Raw genomic sequence first — 20923 nt, 5'->3', positions numbered from 1 at the left:
TGACATATTTAAAAATATCTTGCATATAATAAAACGGTATAAAAATATGACCACAATGCCTTAGTTTCAGCTTTATAAAATTAATAATAATAAGATGTGACAATTTTGGAAGTGATTTTTCCATAAATTTCTTTTTAAAATGGATCATATCCCATTAATAAAAATAGCTTTCATTTTGGCTTGGGCTGAAACTCTACTTCCTAATATAGATGAGAGTCTTTTGAAATATTTGAGTTAAGGTTGAATTCCCCCCTTTGACACCCCACCTCAATGCAATACTTTATCTAATATTGGCATCAGAAGAACTTCTGGAAGAACTTAGAAAGAACTGAGTTATTTTTCTCAACAACCTATTGTGATCAAAAAAGAGCAGGAGTGGCAAGGCCGTGTTGGCATATATGTCAGCATTTCTTTCTCTTGTTCCCCCAAAAAGCGAATTTTAGGAATTACACCCTTAAAGGTATGAGAGGAATTTTGAGAGATGATAGATTTATAGGAAAATATGTAGAACAATAAAGTAAAGAGTTGAGTCAGGAGAGGAATCACACTGAATAGAACTATATAAGCCATCAAGTCCAACCACCCTCCCTGCCCCCAGCTGCATGTGGGGGAACATCGGTTGTGCTCCCCATGGAGGACCACCCAGCATCAACCAGGGCACCTACACTGGAGGCATTGTGTGCCATTACTGGATGACACTGAGACGTTCTTACTTTGAGTTCAGAGCCACTGTGCATTCATGCATGTTAGGAAAAGCTACCTCTTCTGTGCTTACAAAAAAAGGTGCCCCTTCTGGGCTGATTCACAGAAGATTATTCACATGCTTAATCGGAGCATCGGCTGGATTGCAAACTTGCCAGCCTCTTAGCACAAGTGCTTCTGTTCTAGATATAGACAGTACAACCATCCACTGAGGCCATGAGGGGTGACATTTGCCTCCCTGTAATTTTTATCTATTAAGTAAACTCATCGCTTATGTATAAGAGTCACTGAGCTATTGAAACACAGGTATCTTGTCTCCCTTTGATCTCATTTGTTTTCCATAGGCGTACCCATCTCCTTCAGTCACACTTTGTAGTAACAAAACTGCTAGATAGTTTCCATCATTATATTCAAAGATGCTTCTCTAAGGGCAGCCTTGGTCTCTACCAGCTCAGGGCCCCTAAGTGTCCAGTCACCAGAGAGATTTTCCACCTCCTGGCTAGTCCTGGAAGAATTGTCAAGAAAGTTGGGTTTGTTGTCAGTTTCCTCTTCTTGCTCCTCCTTATAGAATTATGTTTCTTTTACTTTTGCACTTTTACCAAGTCTCCCTCCTCTTTGTATTGCTGCCCTTTGACTCTTTGTGGGTCAAGTTGAAGCCCTTCCTTCCTTGGAAATGTCTACTGCCATTCTAGCCTGACAGAGAGCTAGACAATTGATAAAATCAGTGTCACAAAAGACGCCTCCCAGTTTTACCTGCAGTTTAATGAAAATGTGAATAGTAAATTTTCATGTATTGTATTCGGCTAGATAGAGAGAAAATTCTGGACAGAGGGTTCTTTTTACTGTCCCCTTAATTCGTTGTGGATGTACAAGGCCAGTCCGGTTTTTGACAATGAGATGTGAGTTAGGGAGTTGGAACTTTATACGCTAGAGGCAATGAAGAGCCATCATATGGTTTTAGGCAGGGAAGTGATCTGATTCAGCGTATTCAAGAAAGGTCATCCAGGCCAACGTGGGAGGTTTGAGGGACGCTGGTAGAGAGGCTATTGTAGTGCTCACGTGAAACATGGTGGTGACCAGATCTGAGGCTTTGCGTTGAGCAACTGAGAGATTCCACAGCATAATTCAAAGGTAGAGAAGACTGGTGTTGGGTATGCTTGGTTGTACGGAGTGAAGAGAGGCACAATCTACGATGAAGTTCATTCTTCTCACTTGGGAAGTATGGATGATGGAAGATAAAAGGAACAATGTACTTGGGAGAGAATGTATTTAAAGTTGAACATGACAGATTCAGTTTTGTGCTTATAAGTTTGAAGTACCTATAGGACAGAAGGGAAAATGACATGTCATTATCTTTTCTCATTATAGAATTTATCACCTGATCAAGAATTCTTTCCTTATGTCTAACTCAATTCTGATGTGATTTATTTCAGCGTATTTCCTCATCAACATTAATTATCAATCCCAGATAATATCTGTAGTATTACTGGAGTAATATGTAATATTTAAACTGAAGTTTGGGGAGAGATGGAGAAATCCTAGCATTGCAAACTCTATATTTAAAGACCTGTAAAAAGTGAGGACTTTTCCTATACAGAGGGGGCATTGCATGGCAATCTCATTGAGAAAGGAAAGTAGATGGAAGAAAAGTCTAGGTTAGTTGTTTTGAAACTGCATTTGCCTTGCAGCCCACTGCGTAACGTACATTTATTTGGGATGGAATGCTTGTGAATCTGGATCTTTTTTTATTCCAGAGACCATATTATATATTTTAATTCCTTCTACTATAGCTACATAGTAGTCCAAATCACTCTCTATCCTTTTACCCTATGCTATTTTTCTTTATAATCATATATTCCTACTTTACATTGTACATGCATTTCTTTATTCATGTATATTGTCTATCTCTCTCTAGAATGTAAACTCTCTAGGCCAAGGAATTTATTCATTTTGGTCATAGTGCTAATATATTTTGTAGAAGAGGGTTGTCAGGTTTCTTTCAACTTTTCTGTCTTTCTGACTCAGATTGGTGATTTTATATAACTTTTAAAATGTTACTTTAAAAATTACTGTTCTTAGTTTACATTAGTGCATATTCAAATTCCATCTGCGAATCAAAGGAAAAAAATAGAATATCATTCCAATTTTTCCTAAATATAAATAGCATTCAGCCATTACATTCAGCCAAGTTAATACTGGATTTGAAAAGCTAGATCAATATAAATTTTTGTATAAGGGCAAAATTTGATGAACTGACTCTCAACATAAATATTTCTTCATAATATCCTTAATTATTTTTAATGCATATATGTAAGACACTTTATTATTTTGCATTTTCAGGTTGCAAACACTTGCTGTGGTTGTAAATGAAGGATCAGTAGACAATCTTTTGTGTTACCTTAGCCTTCCAACTTTAATATTAATATTTTTTTTTCATTTGGTAATAGCTTTCTTCTGATTAGCAGTTAATGTAGAGAGGGTTTATTCATGTGACTGTTAGCAACATTTGAATAAGCCATGGGAGAATTACAATGTAACACTGCTGGATGTAGAATGATTTTAGACACCAAGACTAATAATTTTTAACAAAATCTAAAGACATTGTAGAAGAAGCTTGAACTATGCTGGCACCAGGGACAGACAGGCATGAAAGATTAATGTAATCTTGCATATGATGATGCACATTCTTACACAAAAAATCCATCCACAATGACATGTCAGTCAGCAGAATTCTTTGATGGGTGGATGCAGCTGGGCTGTCTCTTCTGGCAGAGCTGCTCTAGGAAATGTTAAATGTGGTTGCAATGCTCAGTGCCATCTGCACTATGCTACTTCATCCTGTCTTCACTGGCATCTGCAATACCACATAGGGCATCAGTGACTGTGCAGACAGCGATGTAGACTGACAGATACGTTTTCTCTAAGGATCTGAGTCCTGGTGGGCCAGTGGGCCACCCTCCTCGGTTTTGGTGCTGGCTTCAGTTTACATTTTTATGCCCAACTCCTCTCTTTAGTCTAGCAGTTCCCTGTACATCTTACACTAACGTTTCAGCTAATTTATTCATTTAAGGTTGCCAAAACGATTTAACATCGACTGTTCGATGCCAGCTAATATGCCTTATTTTCAAAATACTATTGCTTCTAGGCTTCTGACTTAAAGGAAATGTGTCTAGGGAACACTAGACAGGCCACAAGGTAAATTATCTACCCACTATGTCTGGGTTATCCCCAAATGACTTATAGTAGTTGGAACAAATCTAGGACCCTCTTTTGCATGAAGCAGTAGAACACATATTATCCTCTTTCTCATGAGTAAAATATAAATATTCAGGAATAAATGTTTTTAATGATCATGTCATATCACATGTTTATCTTATTTTGCCAAACCAAGTTAAGAAGTGTAGAGTATTGTTTAAAATGTTCACTTTGTGTGTGTGTTTTGTTTTTTATAAAATAGTAACGGAATATGAAGGGCATGCTCTGTCACTGCTTCAGGAATGTGAACTCCAGGGATTTGATGGGTAGGTTATATCCTCTGTCTGTCTATCTGTCTGTCTGTCTATCTATCTGTCTATCTCTATATGTTGTATAGATTTTATTAATGTTTATATATTTGGATCTAGAACTTTAAGTATTTGTAATATTGGAGTTAGGCTTTATTCCAATCACATTCATGTGCTAATAATTAACATAATGATAACATGGCATGCCCATCTACCTCATAGGGTCTGGCAGAGACAAGCAAAAGAAGAGATCTAATTATATACAGTGGAAAATCATAGTGTAACCCACCCCCTTACTTACCTTATATATTTACATTTGCATCTATATTCCTTAGTTCTTGGACTTAACCAACTGAGTATCTGGAAAATCATTATGGAGATATTATTTTGGTCATGTGGTATAACTATACTATGGTCTTAATTTTCAAATTTACTGATAGTTTTAGTAGCTACCTGCTGGTTAATTTGGCGATGATTAATTTGGGGGTAAATGTTTTATAAAAAACAAATATGTTATTCTCAGAATGAATAAAAAAAGCTAAATTTAATAATCTCTTATAATTTAGTGACCACCAAATAGATATTTTATTCATAGTAGTCATTGCCAATTATTGCTTGCAATGCACTGTAAAGTGTACAGAGGTTACTTAATGGTGTTAAACATTAGAAAAAAGGCATGTGACATATACTCAAATGGCTGTTTTTTTGTTTGTTTGTTTTTTAATGAGCTGAATTGATTTGTTAAAGCACTGAATTGATGTGTAAGGCAAAAAAAAATACTCTTATAGGGATAATTTTTTTGCAGGGATGGATTTTTTCAGGTTTTAAAAGGTGGCGAGTATGTGAATTAGCTATGTCACATGGTGATGAGCAAGAGGGCAAAAAGAAAAAAAGCCCTTAACTTTAGGAAGGGCAGTTGAGCCTTTCAGCTAAAGTGCAAGGCTCTGATTAGAATGTTTAATGAGGGAAGTGAACACAAAAAAAACGGAGCACCAACAGGATATTTTAAAAAAATGTTTAATATTGCTTATGAGAAAAAAATAGCTGATGAAGAGTAAAGTTTAGTAAGTAAAATGTGAGTTTCAAAAAGGAATTTGAGAAGGGTAAATCTGAATGGCAATATTAGATAAATATTGAGGATGAAGAGTATGGGATACGAGATGACCTCAGAGATTTATACTTAGAGGTAGACAGAAGGTTTAATATACCACGTGTAGGAAATTATCTTGCAAGTACAAAGTTTAAGAAAAGTAATTAGCGAAATTATGTCTGTTAGCTACTTCCCTTTTAATATGTTGCCCACCACAGAGGGGCATGAGGTAAGCTTGATATTCCATGACACTTTGATGAGTTGCCCACATTCCTTTGAGTACTTTAGCCTGAGGTGTCTTTGCCAGATTCTAGACCAGCTATTGGTAGGAAGTGATTAGCAAATCACCTAAAGATTTCTAGATATAGAGCAGATGGATTCGATTAAAAAAAGGAAGAAAGAAAAAAAGAAAGAGAGAAAGAGGGCATTACAATGGTGGCTCAGTGACAGAATTCTTGCCTGCCATGCGAGAGATTCCTGGAGCTGCTCATGCAAAAAAAAAAAAAAAGAAGAAGAAGAAGAAGAAAGAAGCTTTGCACATTGTTTATTAATGAGAAATTATTTGGCAAATAATGTTTAAAAAGTCCTATTTGCTATAGTGTCGAGAGGCTACTCGAGGTTATTCTTATGCAAGCTACAGTTAGACATTACGACCTATCATATCTTGCCAAACTCCAACCAAATCCATTCTAGCTAATCCTAAAGAACACCTAGGGCATTATGTAAGATTCTACAAAGGTTCCATGCACTAGGGTAACTTTCCAGAAACCTACAGCCTCCAGATAGGTCCCGGGACCAGATAAATCCTGAAATGCCAGGGGCCAGCCTCTCAAGAATATCAACTAGTTCCACCTCTCTATCCCATATTATAACAGCCCCTTCCAACATGATCAAGTTAGAACGGGCATAGCCCAAATACCACTAAAGATGAGAGAGAGAAAGATCAAAGGTGATGGTGGAGTTATACAGAGAAGGTAGAGTTTAACAAACAGGTATGAATGCTGAATCATTATATTGATATTTCTTCTAGTCTCCAGTATCTTAGAAGAGCTAGTAGTAAAAATCTAAAATTGTGGCATTGTAACCCATACCAAACTCTGAAATCTGTTCTATAACTAGTTGTTGTGATGTGCTTTAAAATTTATTGCTTTTTTGTAAATATATTATTTTTCACAAAAAAGAAAAAAATTCTTCTAGCCTCCAGTGTTTTGTAGAAGCTAGAAGGAAAAATCTGAAATAGTGGAATGGTAATACATAATAAACTCTGAAATTTGTTCTGTATCTACTTGTTGAAGTGTACTTTGAGAATCTTTGCTTTTTCTTTCTTTTCTTTGTATATGTGTTATATTTAACAATAAAAAAGTTTTGAGAAGTGCTATTTGCTAAAATATTGCAGGTTTACATATGTTACATATGTTTCTATGTTGACATGTTTCTATGAAGACACATTTACGTTTTCAAAGCCAAGAGGAACAGTGTAACTCATGACAGCTAGTGTACAATCCAAGTGTGTTCTCGAAAGTACTCACAGATCCACTGCTGATACTCTCGGAGCTTCAGCTTGTGTATTGCCCCATTTGTACTGGCCATGAATAGCACATTTTAATAGGAAAAGAAAGGGTAATATTAGGTGACTATATATGAAGCAGTACTAGTTGAATTTATAAGTGTGAATGTAGTTAAGGTCAATCCATAACTTTCCAGCTATTATAAACACTCGGACACTTTGTTTCAAAGGAGTAATTTGTTGAATCACATCATTTTTTCTTCTTTTGTTCATTTTACCTTAAACTATAACCACAGTAATGTAGATGTTACTAGCTAAGACTGATGTTCCATAACATTGCCCATGATATCTATATTAGTTACTAAGGTAAAAACTGTATCTTATCTCTAATTAATAAAGAAAAAGTCTAAACCAAAAATACAGTAATATACTCAATATTTCAAAGATGATATTGTTGATAGACAAATAGATACACATCCATTTAAAAAGAATATTCATTTCCCTTTACAAAAGGAAAGAGGATATTAGCTTCCAATTATGCTTTTTGGGGCAGAATCATTCTGCTTAGGGCTCTGCCTGAAGTTTACTTATCTGAAAACAAGAAGTACCCACCTGCAAAGAATTATTTACTTTAAAGTTCGTGTTTCAGATAAACTCCAAAGTATGGTTAAATTAGCTCATTATAAAAGTTATACGTGCACACACACCTTTTCCTGTAATATCCAGACTCTCATGATGTTTTGTTTCCTAGACTGAGCAGTTATATCTGATGATGAGGTTAATGAACCAGTAGTTTTCAACATAAATAAATATATTCTTTCCTAACATTCAGCTGGTTCTGGTAGTAAGCTGATTTGTGAAATAATAAAGTGTCCATAAAGTTATTTTCATTGGATTTCATATAGAGAAAGAGTATATATATTGAATAGAACCACAGACTTTAGTGCTAATTGTCTTGTTTCAATTCCCTGTTGAATGATTTACTATTGGTATGACCTTATAGAGTTACTTGATCTTTCTGTGCCTTTAGTTTCCTAATCTGTGAATTGAGGATAATAGTATCTATTGCATAGAGTTACTGTTCAAAGTAAACAAGCTAATACATGGAGAACAGTGAGAACATTGCTGGCACATAGTCGTTGTATACTAAATATTACTTTATTATCACCATTTGAACTAATTTCACAAGATTTAAAACAACATGTTATGAAAGAAGTTCAGAGTTTTTTCTAGCAGAGCATGCTCATACAGAGACCATCTCTACTAACTCCAACAATGAATTTACATATACACGAGGCTGTACCTGGATGGAGGATTCCAGGGATGAAATGTTGCCAATCTACATGTAAAAGTCAAATTTTTGGTGCCAAATTAGATGCTTTGTCAGGTGACTTTAAATTGTTCCTTTAAGCCACACACACCATGGAGAGTAAACGGGCATGGATCCAGGAGTTAAAATTAAGTTCATTGAATGTTTGGAAATCTGCTCATAGAGATTGTTGAAATCAGACACATGAGGTTCAAATCAAGCCTGGTTTCCCGTTTATATAAAGATCAAGTTAATGCTTGTTTCTCAGAATTCTGAGGATTTAATGAAAAAGAGTAGCATAGTATCTGGCATATAGTTAGCCCTCAGTGCTTTAGAATTCCTTTCTTCTCATTCAATGGTCATGTTGTAAACCCCTGAAATCAATTCATACATTAAAAGAAAATAATGCCCTTAGCCAAAAGGACAGAGACTCATAATCTGAGTCTCTTCCAACCAGGGTAAACCTGGTTTGTCCAGTCTGTGTTCAGCCGTAGAGCTCAGCCTCACCTGGATGCAGCAATTGGAAGACTCAGGAAGATAGAGGGAATCAATGGAAAAGGTAACCTTCTGCCTCTGGATGTACCACTTTCTGCAGCTTCCTAACCTTAGAGAACCAGCAACCTCTGTTGATTATGGCCCACAGGCTATTTTGTTTGGTACATAGAATTTTTCAGTATACTGAATGAGCTAGTTGTGGATATTTAAATATTAGGTGACTGTCCTGGTCAGGTTCATGTGTCAACTTGACCAGGTTGTGGCACCTTTTTGTCTGGTTGGGCAAGTTCTGGCCTGTCTTTTGCTATGAGGACATTTCACAGAATTAAATAATGATCACATCAGCTACATCCACAACTGATTCCATTTGTAATCAGCCAAGGGGAGTGTCTTCTTTAATGAGTGATGCTTAATCTAACCACTGGAAGTCTTCTAAGGAGGATTCAGAAGAGACAGATTCTCTTCCTGCTTTGGCCAGCTAACTCTCCTATGGAATTCATCCAGACCCTTCATTGGAATCATCAGCTTCACAGCCTACCCAACAGATTTTGGACTCTACATTCCCAAGGTTACGTGAGGCACTTTTATAAATTTTATATTTACAAATATTTCCTGTTGATTCTGTTTCTCTAGAGAACCCTAACTAGTACAACTTGGTACCAGGAGTGGGGTGCTACTGCGGTTTGCAGATACCAAACATGTTGAAATGGCTTTTTAAATGGATAAGAGGAAGATTCTGGAAGAGTTGTAAGAAGCTTGATAGAGAAGGCCTAGAATGCTTTGAAGAAACAGTGGAAATGTGGACTCTGAAGACACATCTGAAAAGTTCTTATAAAGAAATGAGGCACATGTTATTGCAGACTGGAAGGAAGGTGATCCTTGTTTTAAAATAGCAGAGAATCTGGCAAAATTGACAAGACTTTGGCTGGAAGACAGATGTTAAAAGCTATGAACTTGGATATTTAGCAGAAAATATTTCCAAATTAAATGTGGAAAGTGTGGCCTGGTTTCTCCTCACAGCTTATAGTGAAATGTGACAGGAAAGAGATAAGCTGAGAACTGAACTCTTGGATACAAAGAAACCAGAAATTGAAGTTCTGAAAAATACTGGGCCTCCAGAAAGGGAGACCCCAGAGAATAGTGCCCCACATGAAGATTTGTCCAAATATGGAACCAGTCAGCCATTTCAGAGAAAGCCAGGATTAGAGATAGAGTTATCCAGGAAGGATTTGTGGAAGCTCCTTATGTCTAATGGGCATGATCCAAAGCTACTGCATAGAAAGCCAACGAGAGTGCTATGGGACCTGTATAAACAGGGCTGCTGCCAGTCTGGACTAGGGGGCTCAGAGAAGGGACACATTGGAGGAAAAATAACTTCAGAGACAAAACCATGGAGGCCAGGGTCTGAAGTCAAGAAGACTCGGGCTAGGAGAGCAGACCCACCCAAGCCCATATAGAGGGTGAATTTGCCCTGAAGGCAGAGAATGGGCTTTCCACCTCGTTGCAGGGGACCCAAGCCCATATAGAGGGTGAGTTTGCCCTGAAGGCAGAGAATGGGCTTTCCACCTCGTTGCAGTGGAAGAGTCATTGCACCTCATGCCTTGGAGAAGGTGAAGCACATTCATTGGGGTTTGTCGAGAGCCAGGCCGCCACCACATGGAGGGGTTGAGCCTGGATGTGACCCTAATGCTTGTATAGGGTGAAGCCAAAAAAAGGTCATCTCCCCAAAGTTCCCCAGGTTGTGTTTGGAGAGAAGCAAGCCTCTGCATAGGTCCTTGGAAAGGGTGGGACTGCCACTTTCAGAGGCCCCGAAGATAAATGACTCTCAGATTTTGAAATCTAATGGACTTTACCCTGTGGGTCTTCGAAATTGCTTGGGTCCTGTAACGCCTGTGTTCCTTCCTCCTTATGGAGGAATTTTTCCTTAGAACAGACTATGCCTGTAACTAACTTTGATAGAAGTTTGTGCTGTTTCTAACTTTGTATTTCATTTGTATTGCTACTGAAATGGTTTAAGGATTTCTGATATTGTGATGGAATGAATGTATTTTGTATATGGGAAAAACATGTCTTTTTTAGGGTCCAGAGGGTAGAATGTGCTGGTTTGAAATGATGTGTGTACCCTAGAAAAACCATGTTTTAATTCTAATCCCATTTTGTAAAGGCAGCAGTTTCTTCTAATCCCTGTTCAGCATTGTATGTTTGAAACTGTAATTAGATCATCTCCCTGGAGATGTGATTTACTCACGAGTGGTTGTTAAACTGGATTAGGTTGAGGCATGTCTCCACCCATTTGGGTGGGTCTTGATTAGTTTCTGGAGTCCTATAAAAGAGGAAATATTTTGGAGAATGAGAGAGATTTAGAGAGAGCAGAGAAGAACGACATAGCTGCGAGAAGCAGAGAGTCCACAAGCCAGCGCCTTCGGAGAGGAAGAAGAAAAATGCCTCCCAGGGAGCTTCATGAAACAGGAAGCCAGGAGAAAGCTAGCAGATGATGCCTTGCTCACCATGTGCCCTTCCAGCCAAGAGAGAAACTGTGACTGTGGTCACCATGTGCCTTCTCACTTGAGAGAGAAACCCTCAACTTCATCGGCCTTCTTGAACCAAAGTATCTTTCCCTGGATGCCTTAGATTGGACATTTCTATAGACTTCTTGTAATTGGGACATTTTCTCGGCCTTAGAACTGTAAACTAGCAACTTATTCAATTCCCCTTTTTAAAAGCCATTCCGTTTCTGGTATATTGCATTCTGGCAGCTGCAAACTAGAACAGTGACTCACTTCAAATCCAGAGTCTAGGGGCTCTAGAAAGATCAGATCTGGTTCTACTCGAGCTACTTCTCCTATTATGTAAGTGGACCGGGACTGAGAAGCTGCTGCTCCTGTAGACTGAGCATACATTTCCCTTCCTTCTGGGCCCTTGTAGGCCTTGGCTTTCTGACACCTGCTTACAGTAATGCAAAATCTCCCTCCTTTTGGGTAAATTGATGACAGTTTTACACTTAAAATTATTTTTCATCTTTTAAATTTAAATGATTATGAAACAAATTATTAATATCTTATGGATTATTTTCCTTCTATGGTCTATTTGCCATAAAGTCTTAAAAAGTTATTATAAGGACTAACTTGGATCAAAGGATAGTAACACTAATTTTGAAAGTGCCATATAATAGCAGTGTCAAGGAGATGGAAACCAGTTCAGGTTTGCAGTGACTGCATTCATATACTAATGATAATTAGCAGTACCTTAAATTAAAGCTTCATATTTTTATGTGATTTTTATTGCTGTCTGTTCAAAGCTACATTGAGAATTAGCAAGATTTTATGACTTTGATTTGTGTTAGTCAGATGAATTTTAGATGACAGTATTTTAACATAAGCAAAACGAGAATAGTGTGCTCTTGGACATTAGGGCAAAATTACACGTCCAGATATGAGTTAATTTGTTGAAATTATTTATGCAGCTTAAACCGGTTTTGACTATGTGGGATTATCTGGGTATTGCATTCTGAAATAAAATTTCCCTGTATAGTGTAGTGTCTTCACATCTGCTGGCACATGCTAAAATGTTTGTGGGTGAATGATCAGTCATATACGATGTGTGAGATTAACAAAATATTTTGAGCTTAGATTTTATGAATTATTACCAGTTGTAGTTAGATTTTTCATTCACTTACTTCATTTCTCTTTGTCCCCCAATAGGGTCGTCTGTGTTGGGGGAGATGGATTCGCCAGCGAGGTAGCCCACGCTCTGCTCCTTAGAGCCCAGAAGAGCGCCGGGGTGGAAGCAAGCTGCGTCCTGACCCCCGTCCCAGCACAGCTTCCTCTCGGTGTGATCCCAGCAGGCAAGGCAGTGTCCACGGCTTTGTCAAATTAACGTCCCCTCCCATCTTTCTCCTTTGTACTTTCTATCCTGGACAGTGTAACAGAGTTAAAAATACAGACTGTAAGTCTGAAAATTGCAGGATTGACTTCCAGCTTTTCCTCCAGCAAATGTGAAACTTTAAAATCTGTAAAATAGGGATAATAGTTGTAAGATTCATTTCATTATGAAATTGTTGTAACATTAAATTAGATGGTGCCTGTGTGTGTGTGTGGGGGGGGTAGTTTACCACATAAACAGTCAATAAATGAGATTAAGATGATTCTGCCTTGCCATAAAGGAGGCTAATGGCCGGCAGTACCAGATATGAAATTTCAGTAACAGGCAATGCCAGTCAAGCTGCTTGCAATTTCATTTGAGGCAAAATGCAGTAACTCAAAATTGCAGTATAAATAAGGAATAATTCCCACTGGAAGGAGGATCCAGGGTGCAAAAGGATGAGCTCCCTAAGGGCCAAGCTTTTCATCTTTTAAATTCATGGCTGCACCTCTAGCACCTGGACTAGAACACGACATAAAGTGAGTACTCACAGTTTATGAGGTGAGTGAATTAAAAGAAGACTTTATAGATTCACTAACACTTGGAATAGGCCCTAAAGATGGGTAGAATCTGGACTGAAGAAATAAGAGTTACTTTCTTGGTTGCAGGAACAATATATGCAAAGGTAAGAAAACTCAGCAGTGTTTGAGGAGTAAAAACAGGTAATTGATGGGGAGAAAATGGTGTCAAAATAGGCCCAAATCATGCAGATTCCTGGATGTCACAGTAAAGAATCTGAATTGTATTTGATAAGCAGTAGGGTACAATGGAAGCTTTTAGAGTTAAGGGAGCAGTCTGCTTGTTAGTATTATTTTATACAATTAATCCATCTGAAATTATTATTTAAATGAAAAATAGTGATGAAATTTTTTTTTTCCATTTTCAGGTCATCACATTATCTCTTAAAGAAAAAAAGAGAAATAATTTTCCCTACGAAAATAGTGAATACACATGGTTAAAAAAATAACATTCAATCCATTTGATGACATTCATTGAGTAGCATTTTCATTATACTTAATATTGTTAAATTGACAAGAAACAAAATTATCCAAATACCCTTTTAAAGTCTCTCATAAAAACAAGAATTTAGAAAGAGAGAAATAAAAGGATGTGTCCTGATAATTTAAAAATATAGAGAGAAGAACCTATAATGATTTCTAGTGCCAGACAAAAAAAAGAACCTTAACTCAGTTGAAAAAAAAAAAAGATTCATTTTAGGCCAGCACTTTGACCTTTCTGTGTCATTTTAGTAGCTCTGACTGTGATGGCGGAATTTTTCCAACATTTCCCACCACGCAAATTGGACGTGTGTAGGTCACTTTTTCTCTTCATTAGTGCTTACACTCCTGAGGTTATTTATTAACTGCCATGTGTCCAAAGTGGAAAGATGGCTGCCCCGGCAGGTATGCATTTGACACGAAGTGGATCAAATACAAATTCTGGTGGTTATGCTTATCTTTTAAACATGTAAATCAGATTTTTATAAAGGAATGCCATCGCGTTCTATTGACTATTATATGTTTAAAGCATGTTTCTGATTTTAAAAGCATCCTCTATAAACAATGGATATTTGTAGAAACGCCATTTTAAAGCTTTTTTGTTTAGAAGGTACCGCATGGTGCCAAAACTCTGACTCTCAGGGCTGTATCGGAGTTCCAGCCTAATGATTCCACCTATTAGGAGGAGAAAGTCATGTATGGGATGTATTTAATATGAGGACTCTGTGCCTAGTCAGGGTTTTGATAGGCAGAAAATGGGAACGAGAGCTAGGCAGGAAGTTTCCAAGCTTCTAACCATGAAGAGACAGTCTGCTTTTGAAGCCATTTGCCTCCTGGAGAGAGACCCAGAGGGAGAGTGTTTAGTAAATTACTCCACTGAGCCGACAGACTAAGCTGCTGAATTATGGTCAGATTCAAATGGATCAGATGTGGGGAAGCCTGTATTTGAACTGCTGGCCATTAGCGATGGTGTTTGTTGCTATGGGAACTGGTGCTAAGGAACTATACAGAGAGATTCCGATTAAAAGGGGAGGGGGGTGGGCAGAGAAAAAAGCCCGAGAGGACATAAAAATAAAAAAGCAATCCAGTTGTTGTAAAACAAGGCTCAATCCATACACTGATGGCTGTGAGCCATATATTCCTATAGAGTTTGCATAAATAAATTCATGCTTGCCAATTAATTAAAGGAGAATAAAATATTGCCGAGGGACTGTTAATTTCTATGATATTTCAGGCAAAGAACCAAAGTGTAGGTGCAGTTTTCATGAGAATTTTAGATATGCTTGACTAGGAAGTCATTACATCACATTTATCTGTCTGGATGTGAGAGACATTAACAGCCTTATGAATATTCATGGTGTCTGGTTAATTAAGTTAATTGTTCTGCAGAAGTACTTGTTCTTCCAAGGACAATTTTTTAATTCTTTTTTTTTTTTTGTTTTTGGCCTCTATGGTTTCTGCCTGGTACCTTCATCCCTCATTCTTTACGTGAACTGTTCTTACTTTTTGTATTTGGCACATTTAGCTGGTTTGTGGAGGGGGTGGTGAGTGAAGGAGCTGGAGTGCTAAGAAAAATAACTTTTCAGGCTAATTAAAATGTTTACCTTGAGCTAGGACATTTATAGCTTTTGTGAGAACGTTAAAATTACACCGTTACTTCTGTGAGCAACATGTTCTTTTGTCATGTAAACATCTTTTCAAATAGAGTCCAATTTCCTGAAACAAAATGTGATCCATCTTTCAGATTATCCAGCAAAAATATAGGACGATCTCTGGTTTTATAATTTTAACTCCATCTTCCTCAGGAACTTTCCTTTTCTCTTTACAGTATAAAAACCATGTTTAAGGACTAAGGTGCAGATTCCGCGTAGATGATGACAGAAGTTTGCTGACTTCTGGTCATGCTTACTATCAATAGAAAGTTCTACAGAATTAACGAAATGTTGCAGAGGGGTTCTGTAGAATTCTAAAAGAATGTGTGTTTCATCATATTCAGCGTACTTCAAGTTCACAGGGAAAAAGGTCTTTATTTTCTTGAGTTCATAATTTGTATCATTCTCTATTGTACAAGACAACATTACATTATGGTTTTTAATAGCTTTTCTAGAAGAATGCTTTCATGATAATGGGGGAAATGTGTTTCATGGAGTATAGCAATCCATCGATGATCCTAAGTATCTCACTCCAATTACGTGGCCTCCTCTAAAATATTTACCATAAATCTGCCTGGGAAACAAAATAGGTTGATTTGTCCCCCCCCCCCCCATCGCAAATTAATTAACAATTAGACAGCCAAAGAGCAGGCTGTGGAGGGCCAAAGGAAAACTGAAAAAGCGTGAGTAGCCAGTTCCTAGGTAAAGATCTACTGAATAACAGGTTTCCAGAGCACTTATTCCAAACCTGAATTCCAACCTGAAGGGTTCATAAGACTCACTCTGGGAATTTGCTTAAACAGAGATGCTTGAGTCCTACTCCTATATAGTTTGTTTCTGTGGATAGGTGGTGGAACCCACAAATTTGCATTTTTAACAAGCCCCCAGGAATTGTTGATGCTACTGATCCATGGACCATATATTTTAGAGGAGTACTTTCCCAAGTGGATTGTGCATACAGATCACCTGAGAATCTTTTACAGTGCAGACTCTGCTCAATAGTTCGGGAATGGGTCTGAGATTCAACATCTTAATAAGTGCCCAGGTGATTGCTGCTGGACTGTGGGCCATATTCTGAGTGACAAAGTTTGGAGCAGAACTTTCCCTTTGGTGAATCAGTTGAAACCACCTTATCAATTGGTTGAGCTGGACTTTACTTTTCTATGCACTGGTGTTACTAGAGGCTAGGTGATTGTTAATGCTTAGATAGGAACCTGATGATGATTTTTATTTTAATCATAGTCTTGTTTGGTAATGACTGAGCTATTGAAACACATATCAAAGGATTGTGATCAAAGGGTCACAAATTGAAAGAATTACCTGTGACCATACAGGATTGCTTCTGAATGACAAATCAGGGGACTGCCCTTTGGCCTTGATAACTCATTTGCATACCATGTACGTGCATTTGCAGCTCTTGGCTGCTGTTATACTTCTTCCCCATATTTCTTCCTTAATTCAAGGATAATTGTAGATTAATTCACTTTCTTATCCATTTTAGACAGCTTTTACCTCTTTGAAATGAGAGGAGCTAGCTGGTATCTTCTTCTGAAGCAAGCCTTTTATTCCAAGATCTCAGACACATACATTTTATAGGAGCCTGAATTGGGAGAGCTCTTTCCTTCTGCAATCTGGTGGGAAAATTCATGAAGGTTTTAAAATTGTCCTGATAATATGGAAATCAGAAATCAACCTATAATGTCTCAATACAGACTTCATACTAGAGAATACCATGGAAGTCAATATTTTCTTTATCTAGGAGGTCTTTGTCTCTCAGGTAATAGAGGAGACTCCCATTTGGTGGGAGCTTATCTTTAAGAATGATTAAATATATTTAGAGCATCCTTTATGTGCATTATTGTTATTTTGTCTTTTTCTTATTCATTATGCATTACTCTGTTCATCAGGGTTATCCTTCCACTTTTGATCCTCATTTTGTTTTAGAAGTTAAAAGCCCATTCATCACAGTTAGATGGAGTAGGCTTTGATATAACAAGCATTTTTTTTTTTGGTAGAAAATAGCTTTTTCCATCCCAAAATATCTATGAGTAAGTAGACACTATAAACTCTTTTCTAATTTTTAAGTTATTGGAAGATTCAACAAGTAATCTAGCAAACATTCACTGTGCATCTAAGCTGCCAATGAAAATGACATTCTCTACTCTAAAGAAATTCAAGGAACAGGGAGTCCAGACTCCAAATCAAATCTGAAGTAGCAATACAATGTGATATATACTAAATGTGATATACACAAAAGAGGGAGGAATTAATCATGCTTAAGGGTGTAAAGAAAAGCAATAAAAGAGTGACATTAAAAAGTTTATTTATATGATACATCATATGCCTTACTGCCCATGCTTGGAATTTATATCACCCATCATGGTTTATTCTCCTAAGAGTTTATTAGTCATTTATCTTTTTTATTTTTTGGTAAACCGTAATATCTAAAGTTTCTAATATTCCATGGAATAGGAACTTCTTGATGGAGAGAAAGTACAAAGAAAGTATTTTTATCAGTGGAAAAATATATAAATAAACACAAACATACATGTTTAAACACACATGCATATATATATACACGTATGTATACTCATCAACATACATGTAACACACAGCATGCATATTTTACAAATATAATAAAAATGAATTTGGAAATGGTCCAAATTCTAATATGTGATTAAAAACTATACTTACTGTTCCTAACTATATTCCATTGAGAAAAAGTTTGCATGTCTGAAATGCAACTTTATAAATTGAAGCATGATCTTAAAAGGGCAATTGCCAGAAACTTTAAAATAAGTGTGTCAGAATGAAAACAATGCTCAATCTTTAATAGCATTAAAAGCAAAAACAAAACAAAACAAAACAGATGTAGCTCCTGATTTAATGCAATAATAGAAGGCATATAACAAAATCTGCGAAGTGTTCTCCCACCTCACTCCCAATTAAACCTAAGTCTACGGAAGACTCTAGATCCAACCACCCATTTACAGAAAGCAGGGAGGAGAGAGCCTCATGTTAAACATCATCATGAGGATAGAATCAGCCAAATTCAACACTGAGAAACCCCACAGGAAAATTAATCCACCATCTTCTTCAATACATAAATAGCATTAAAGGAGGAAGAGAAAAAGGAAGGGGAACTGTGATAGATTTAAAGAGATTTAGATAGATGTTAATCAAATACAATATGTGGAACTTGTTGGGATCCTAATTCACCAAATCAACTGGAAAAAGACTTAGAGACGATCAAGAAAGACTGAACATGTGCTGGGTATTAGATGCTTCTTTAGTATATTGTTAAAATAGTGTTTTGTGGGGTATGATAATAGTATTTTGACATCTTAAAGAAGTTCTTATCTCTTGGAGATGCATTCAGAAGTATTTAGAAGATAGAATATAGCATATATTTATTCAAAAATATTTCAGGAAAATACTACATGGGAGAGATAAGCAAGAATGGCTGAACATTGATAATTGTTGAAGCTGGGTGATTAATACATGGGCATTTCTTCTGTTTTATTCCTTCTGATTTTTAATTTGAACATTAATTTTTTTTATTTTTAAAACATTTTTTAGAGAAGTTGTAGGTTACAGAAAAATCACGTAGTACTGCATTCTCATATACTGCCCACGCCTCATAATTAGTATTTTACAATTCTGTAGTACCTCTGTTACAACTGATGAAAGCCTATTATTTTTGTACTATTAACGATAGTCTATAGTTTACATTAGCATGCATTTTTTTCTGCATATACCACCCTATTACTAGCACCTTACATTAGTGTGATACATTTGTTATGATTCATGAAAGAACACTTTTACAATTGTGATATGAACTATAGTCCCATTGCTTAGAATAGCTTTTACTGTGTTGTAAAGTCCTATTTTTATCTTTCAATTTTAATTCTATTATGTATATGACCTAAATTTTCCCCTTTTAACCACATTTTCGCATGTATAATTCAGTGCTGTTAATTATACTCACAATGTTGCGTTACCGTCACAACCATCTATTTCCAAGGCTTTACTATCAATCCAAATAGAAATTCTGTACAACTTAAGCATTAATTCCCCATTCCCTGCCCCCATTCTAGTCGTTGGAAATGTATGTTCTAGATTCTATTTCTATGAATTTGCTTATTTGAATTATTTCATATTAGTGAGATGATATATCTATTCTTTTGTGTCTGACTGATTTGACTCAACATATTGTCTTTAAGGTTCATCCATTAGTCACATGAAACAGAACTTCATTCCTTTTTAGTGCTGAGTGATATTCCATATATACATATACTGCATTTTTTTTATACATTCATTGGTTGATGGACATAGGAGTTGCTTCCATCTTTGACAACTGGGAATAATACCATTATGAACATTGGTTTGTAAATATATGTGTTCCAGTCCCTGCTTTCAATTCTTTGAGGTATATGCCTTGTAGTGGGATAGCCAGGTCATATGGTATTTCTATATTTAGCTTTCTGAGAAATTGCTCCACTGTCTTCAGCAGTGGCTGCACTATTTTACATTCCCACCAGCAATAAATGAGTATTCCTATAACTCTACATCCTCTTTAACACTTATAATTGTCTGTTTTTTTAATACTAGCCATTCTAATGGGTTTGAAATGATATCTCAGTGTGTTTATTTTTGTTTGTTTGCATTTGCCAGATAGCTAATGATATAAAAAATCTTCATGTACATTTAGCCACTTTGATATCCTCTTTGGAGAAACATCTATTCAAGTCTTTTGCCCATTTTTAAATTGGGTTGTAATTTTCTATTGTTGAGTTGTAGGATTTATTTATATATTCTGGATATTAAACCCATATTAGATATATGGTTTCCATGTATTTTCTCCCATTGAGTAGGTGTATTTTTACTTTCATAATAAAGTCCTTTGATACACAAAAGTTTTTAATTTTGGTAAGGTCCTACTTACCTATACTTACCTATTTTTTCTTCTGATGCTTGTGGTTTGGGTAAACATTGCATACAGAAGATTCTGAAGACACATTTTCTTCTAGAAGTTTTATAGTCCTGGGTACAAGACTTTTTTGTTATTGTATTTAGGTCTTTGATCCATTTTGAGTTAGTTTTTAGTGAAACTGTGAGATAGGGGTCCTCGTTCATTCTTTTGCATGTGGATATCCCAACACCATTTGTTGAAGACTCTATCCTTTCCCAATTGAGTGAGCTTGATGACCTTTTCAAAAATCAATTGGCTGTGGTTGTGAAGGTCTATTTCTGAATTCTCAACTTAATCACATTGGTCTGTATATCTATCCTTGTGCCAGTATCATGCTGTTTTGACAACTGTGACTTTGTAATAAGCTTTGAAATCAAGAAGTGTGCCTCCTCCCACTTCATTCTCCTTTTTCATGATGGTTTTTACTGTTTGGGGCCCCAAGATTTTCCAAATAAAATTGATAATTGGCTTTTCCATTTCTGCATATAGGCTTTTGGAATTTTGTTTGAAAATGTGTTGAATCTATAGATCATTTTGCGTAGAATTGACAGCTTAACAATATTTAGTCTTTTAATCCATGAACTCCATGATCCTTCCATTTATTTAACTCTTCTTTGATTTCTTTTGTAGCTTTTGTATGTGTGTGTATAAGCCCTTTACATACTAGGTTAAATTTGATCCTAGATATTTTAGTTGCTATTATAAGTTGAATTTTTTCTTAATTTCCTCCTCATATTGCTCATTACTAGTATATAGAAACATTGCTGATGTCTG

General features: G+C 36.5%; 1 protein-coding gene and 1 long non-coding RNA gene across 3 annotated transcripts in view; one reads left to right on the top strand and one right to left on the bottom strand.

The window, feature by feature from the left end:
- CERKL (CERK like autophagy regulator) overlaps window positions 1-20923 on the top strand; it is a 137960-nt gene that overhangs the window by 99156 nt on the left and 17881 nt on the right. The window contains exons 4-5 of the mRNA XM_077154363.1: window positions 4160-4223; window positions 12308-12450. Coding sequence (XP_077010478.1) covers window positions 4160-4223; window positions 12308-12450 — 207 coding nt within the window. The remainder of the gene's footprint in view (window positions 1-4159; window positions 4224-12307; window positions 12451-20923) is intronic.
- On the bottom strand, window positions 1456-14489 carry LOC143677837 (uncharacterized). 2 transcript variants are annotated; one of them, XR_013172918.1, is made up of 3 exons: window positions 14322-14489; window positions 12283-12615; window positions 1456-2021 (listed from the first exon to the last, which is right to left on the bottom strand). It is a non-coding gene; the product is annotated as an uncharacterized LOC143677837 (long non-coding RNA). The 2 variants fall into 2 exon arrangements; XR_013172919.1 differs by lacking the exon at window positions 14322-14489 and adding an exon at window positions 13019-13120.

Source organism: Tamandua tetradactyla, chromosome 3, assembly GCF_023851605.1.
Source record: "Tamandua tetradactyla isolate mTamTet1 chromosome 3, mTamTet1.pri, whole genome shotgun sequence".
Lineage (NCBI taxonomy): Eukaryota > Metazoa > Chordata > Mammalia > Pilosa > Myrmecophagidae > Tamandua > Tamandua tetradactyla.
The sequence above is the reverse complement of the archived record's forward strand: the minus strand, read 5'-3'. Positions and strand labels throughout refer to the sequence as shown.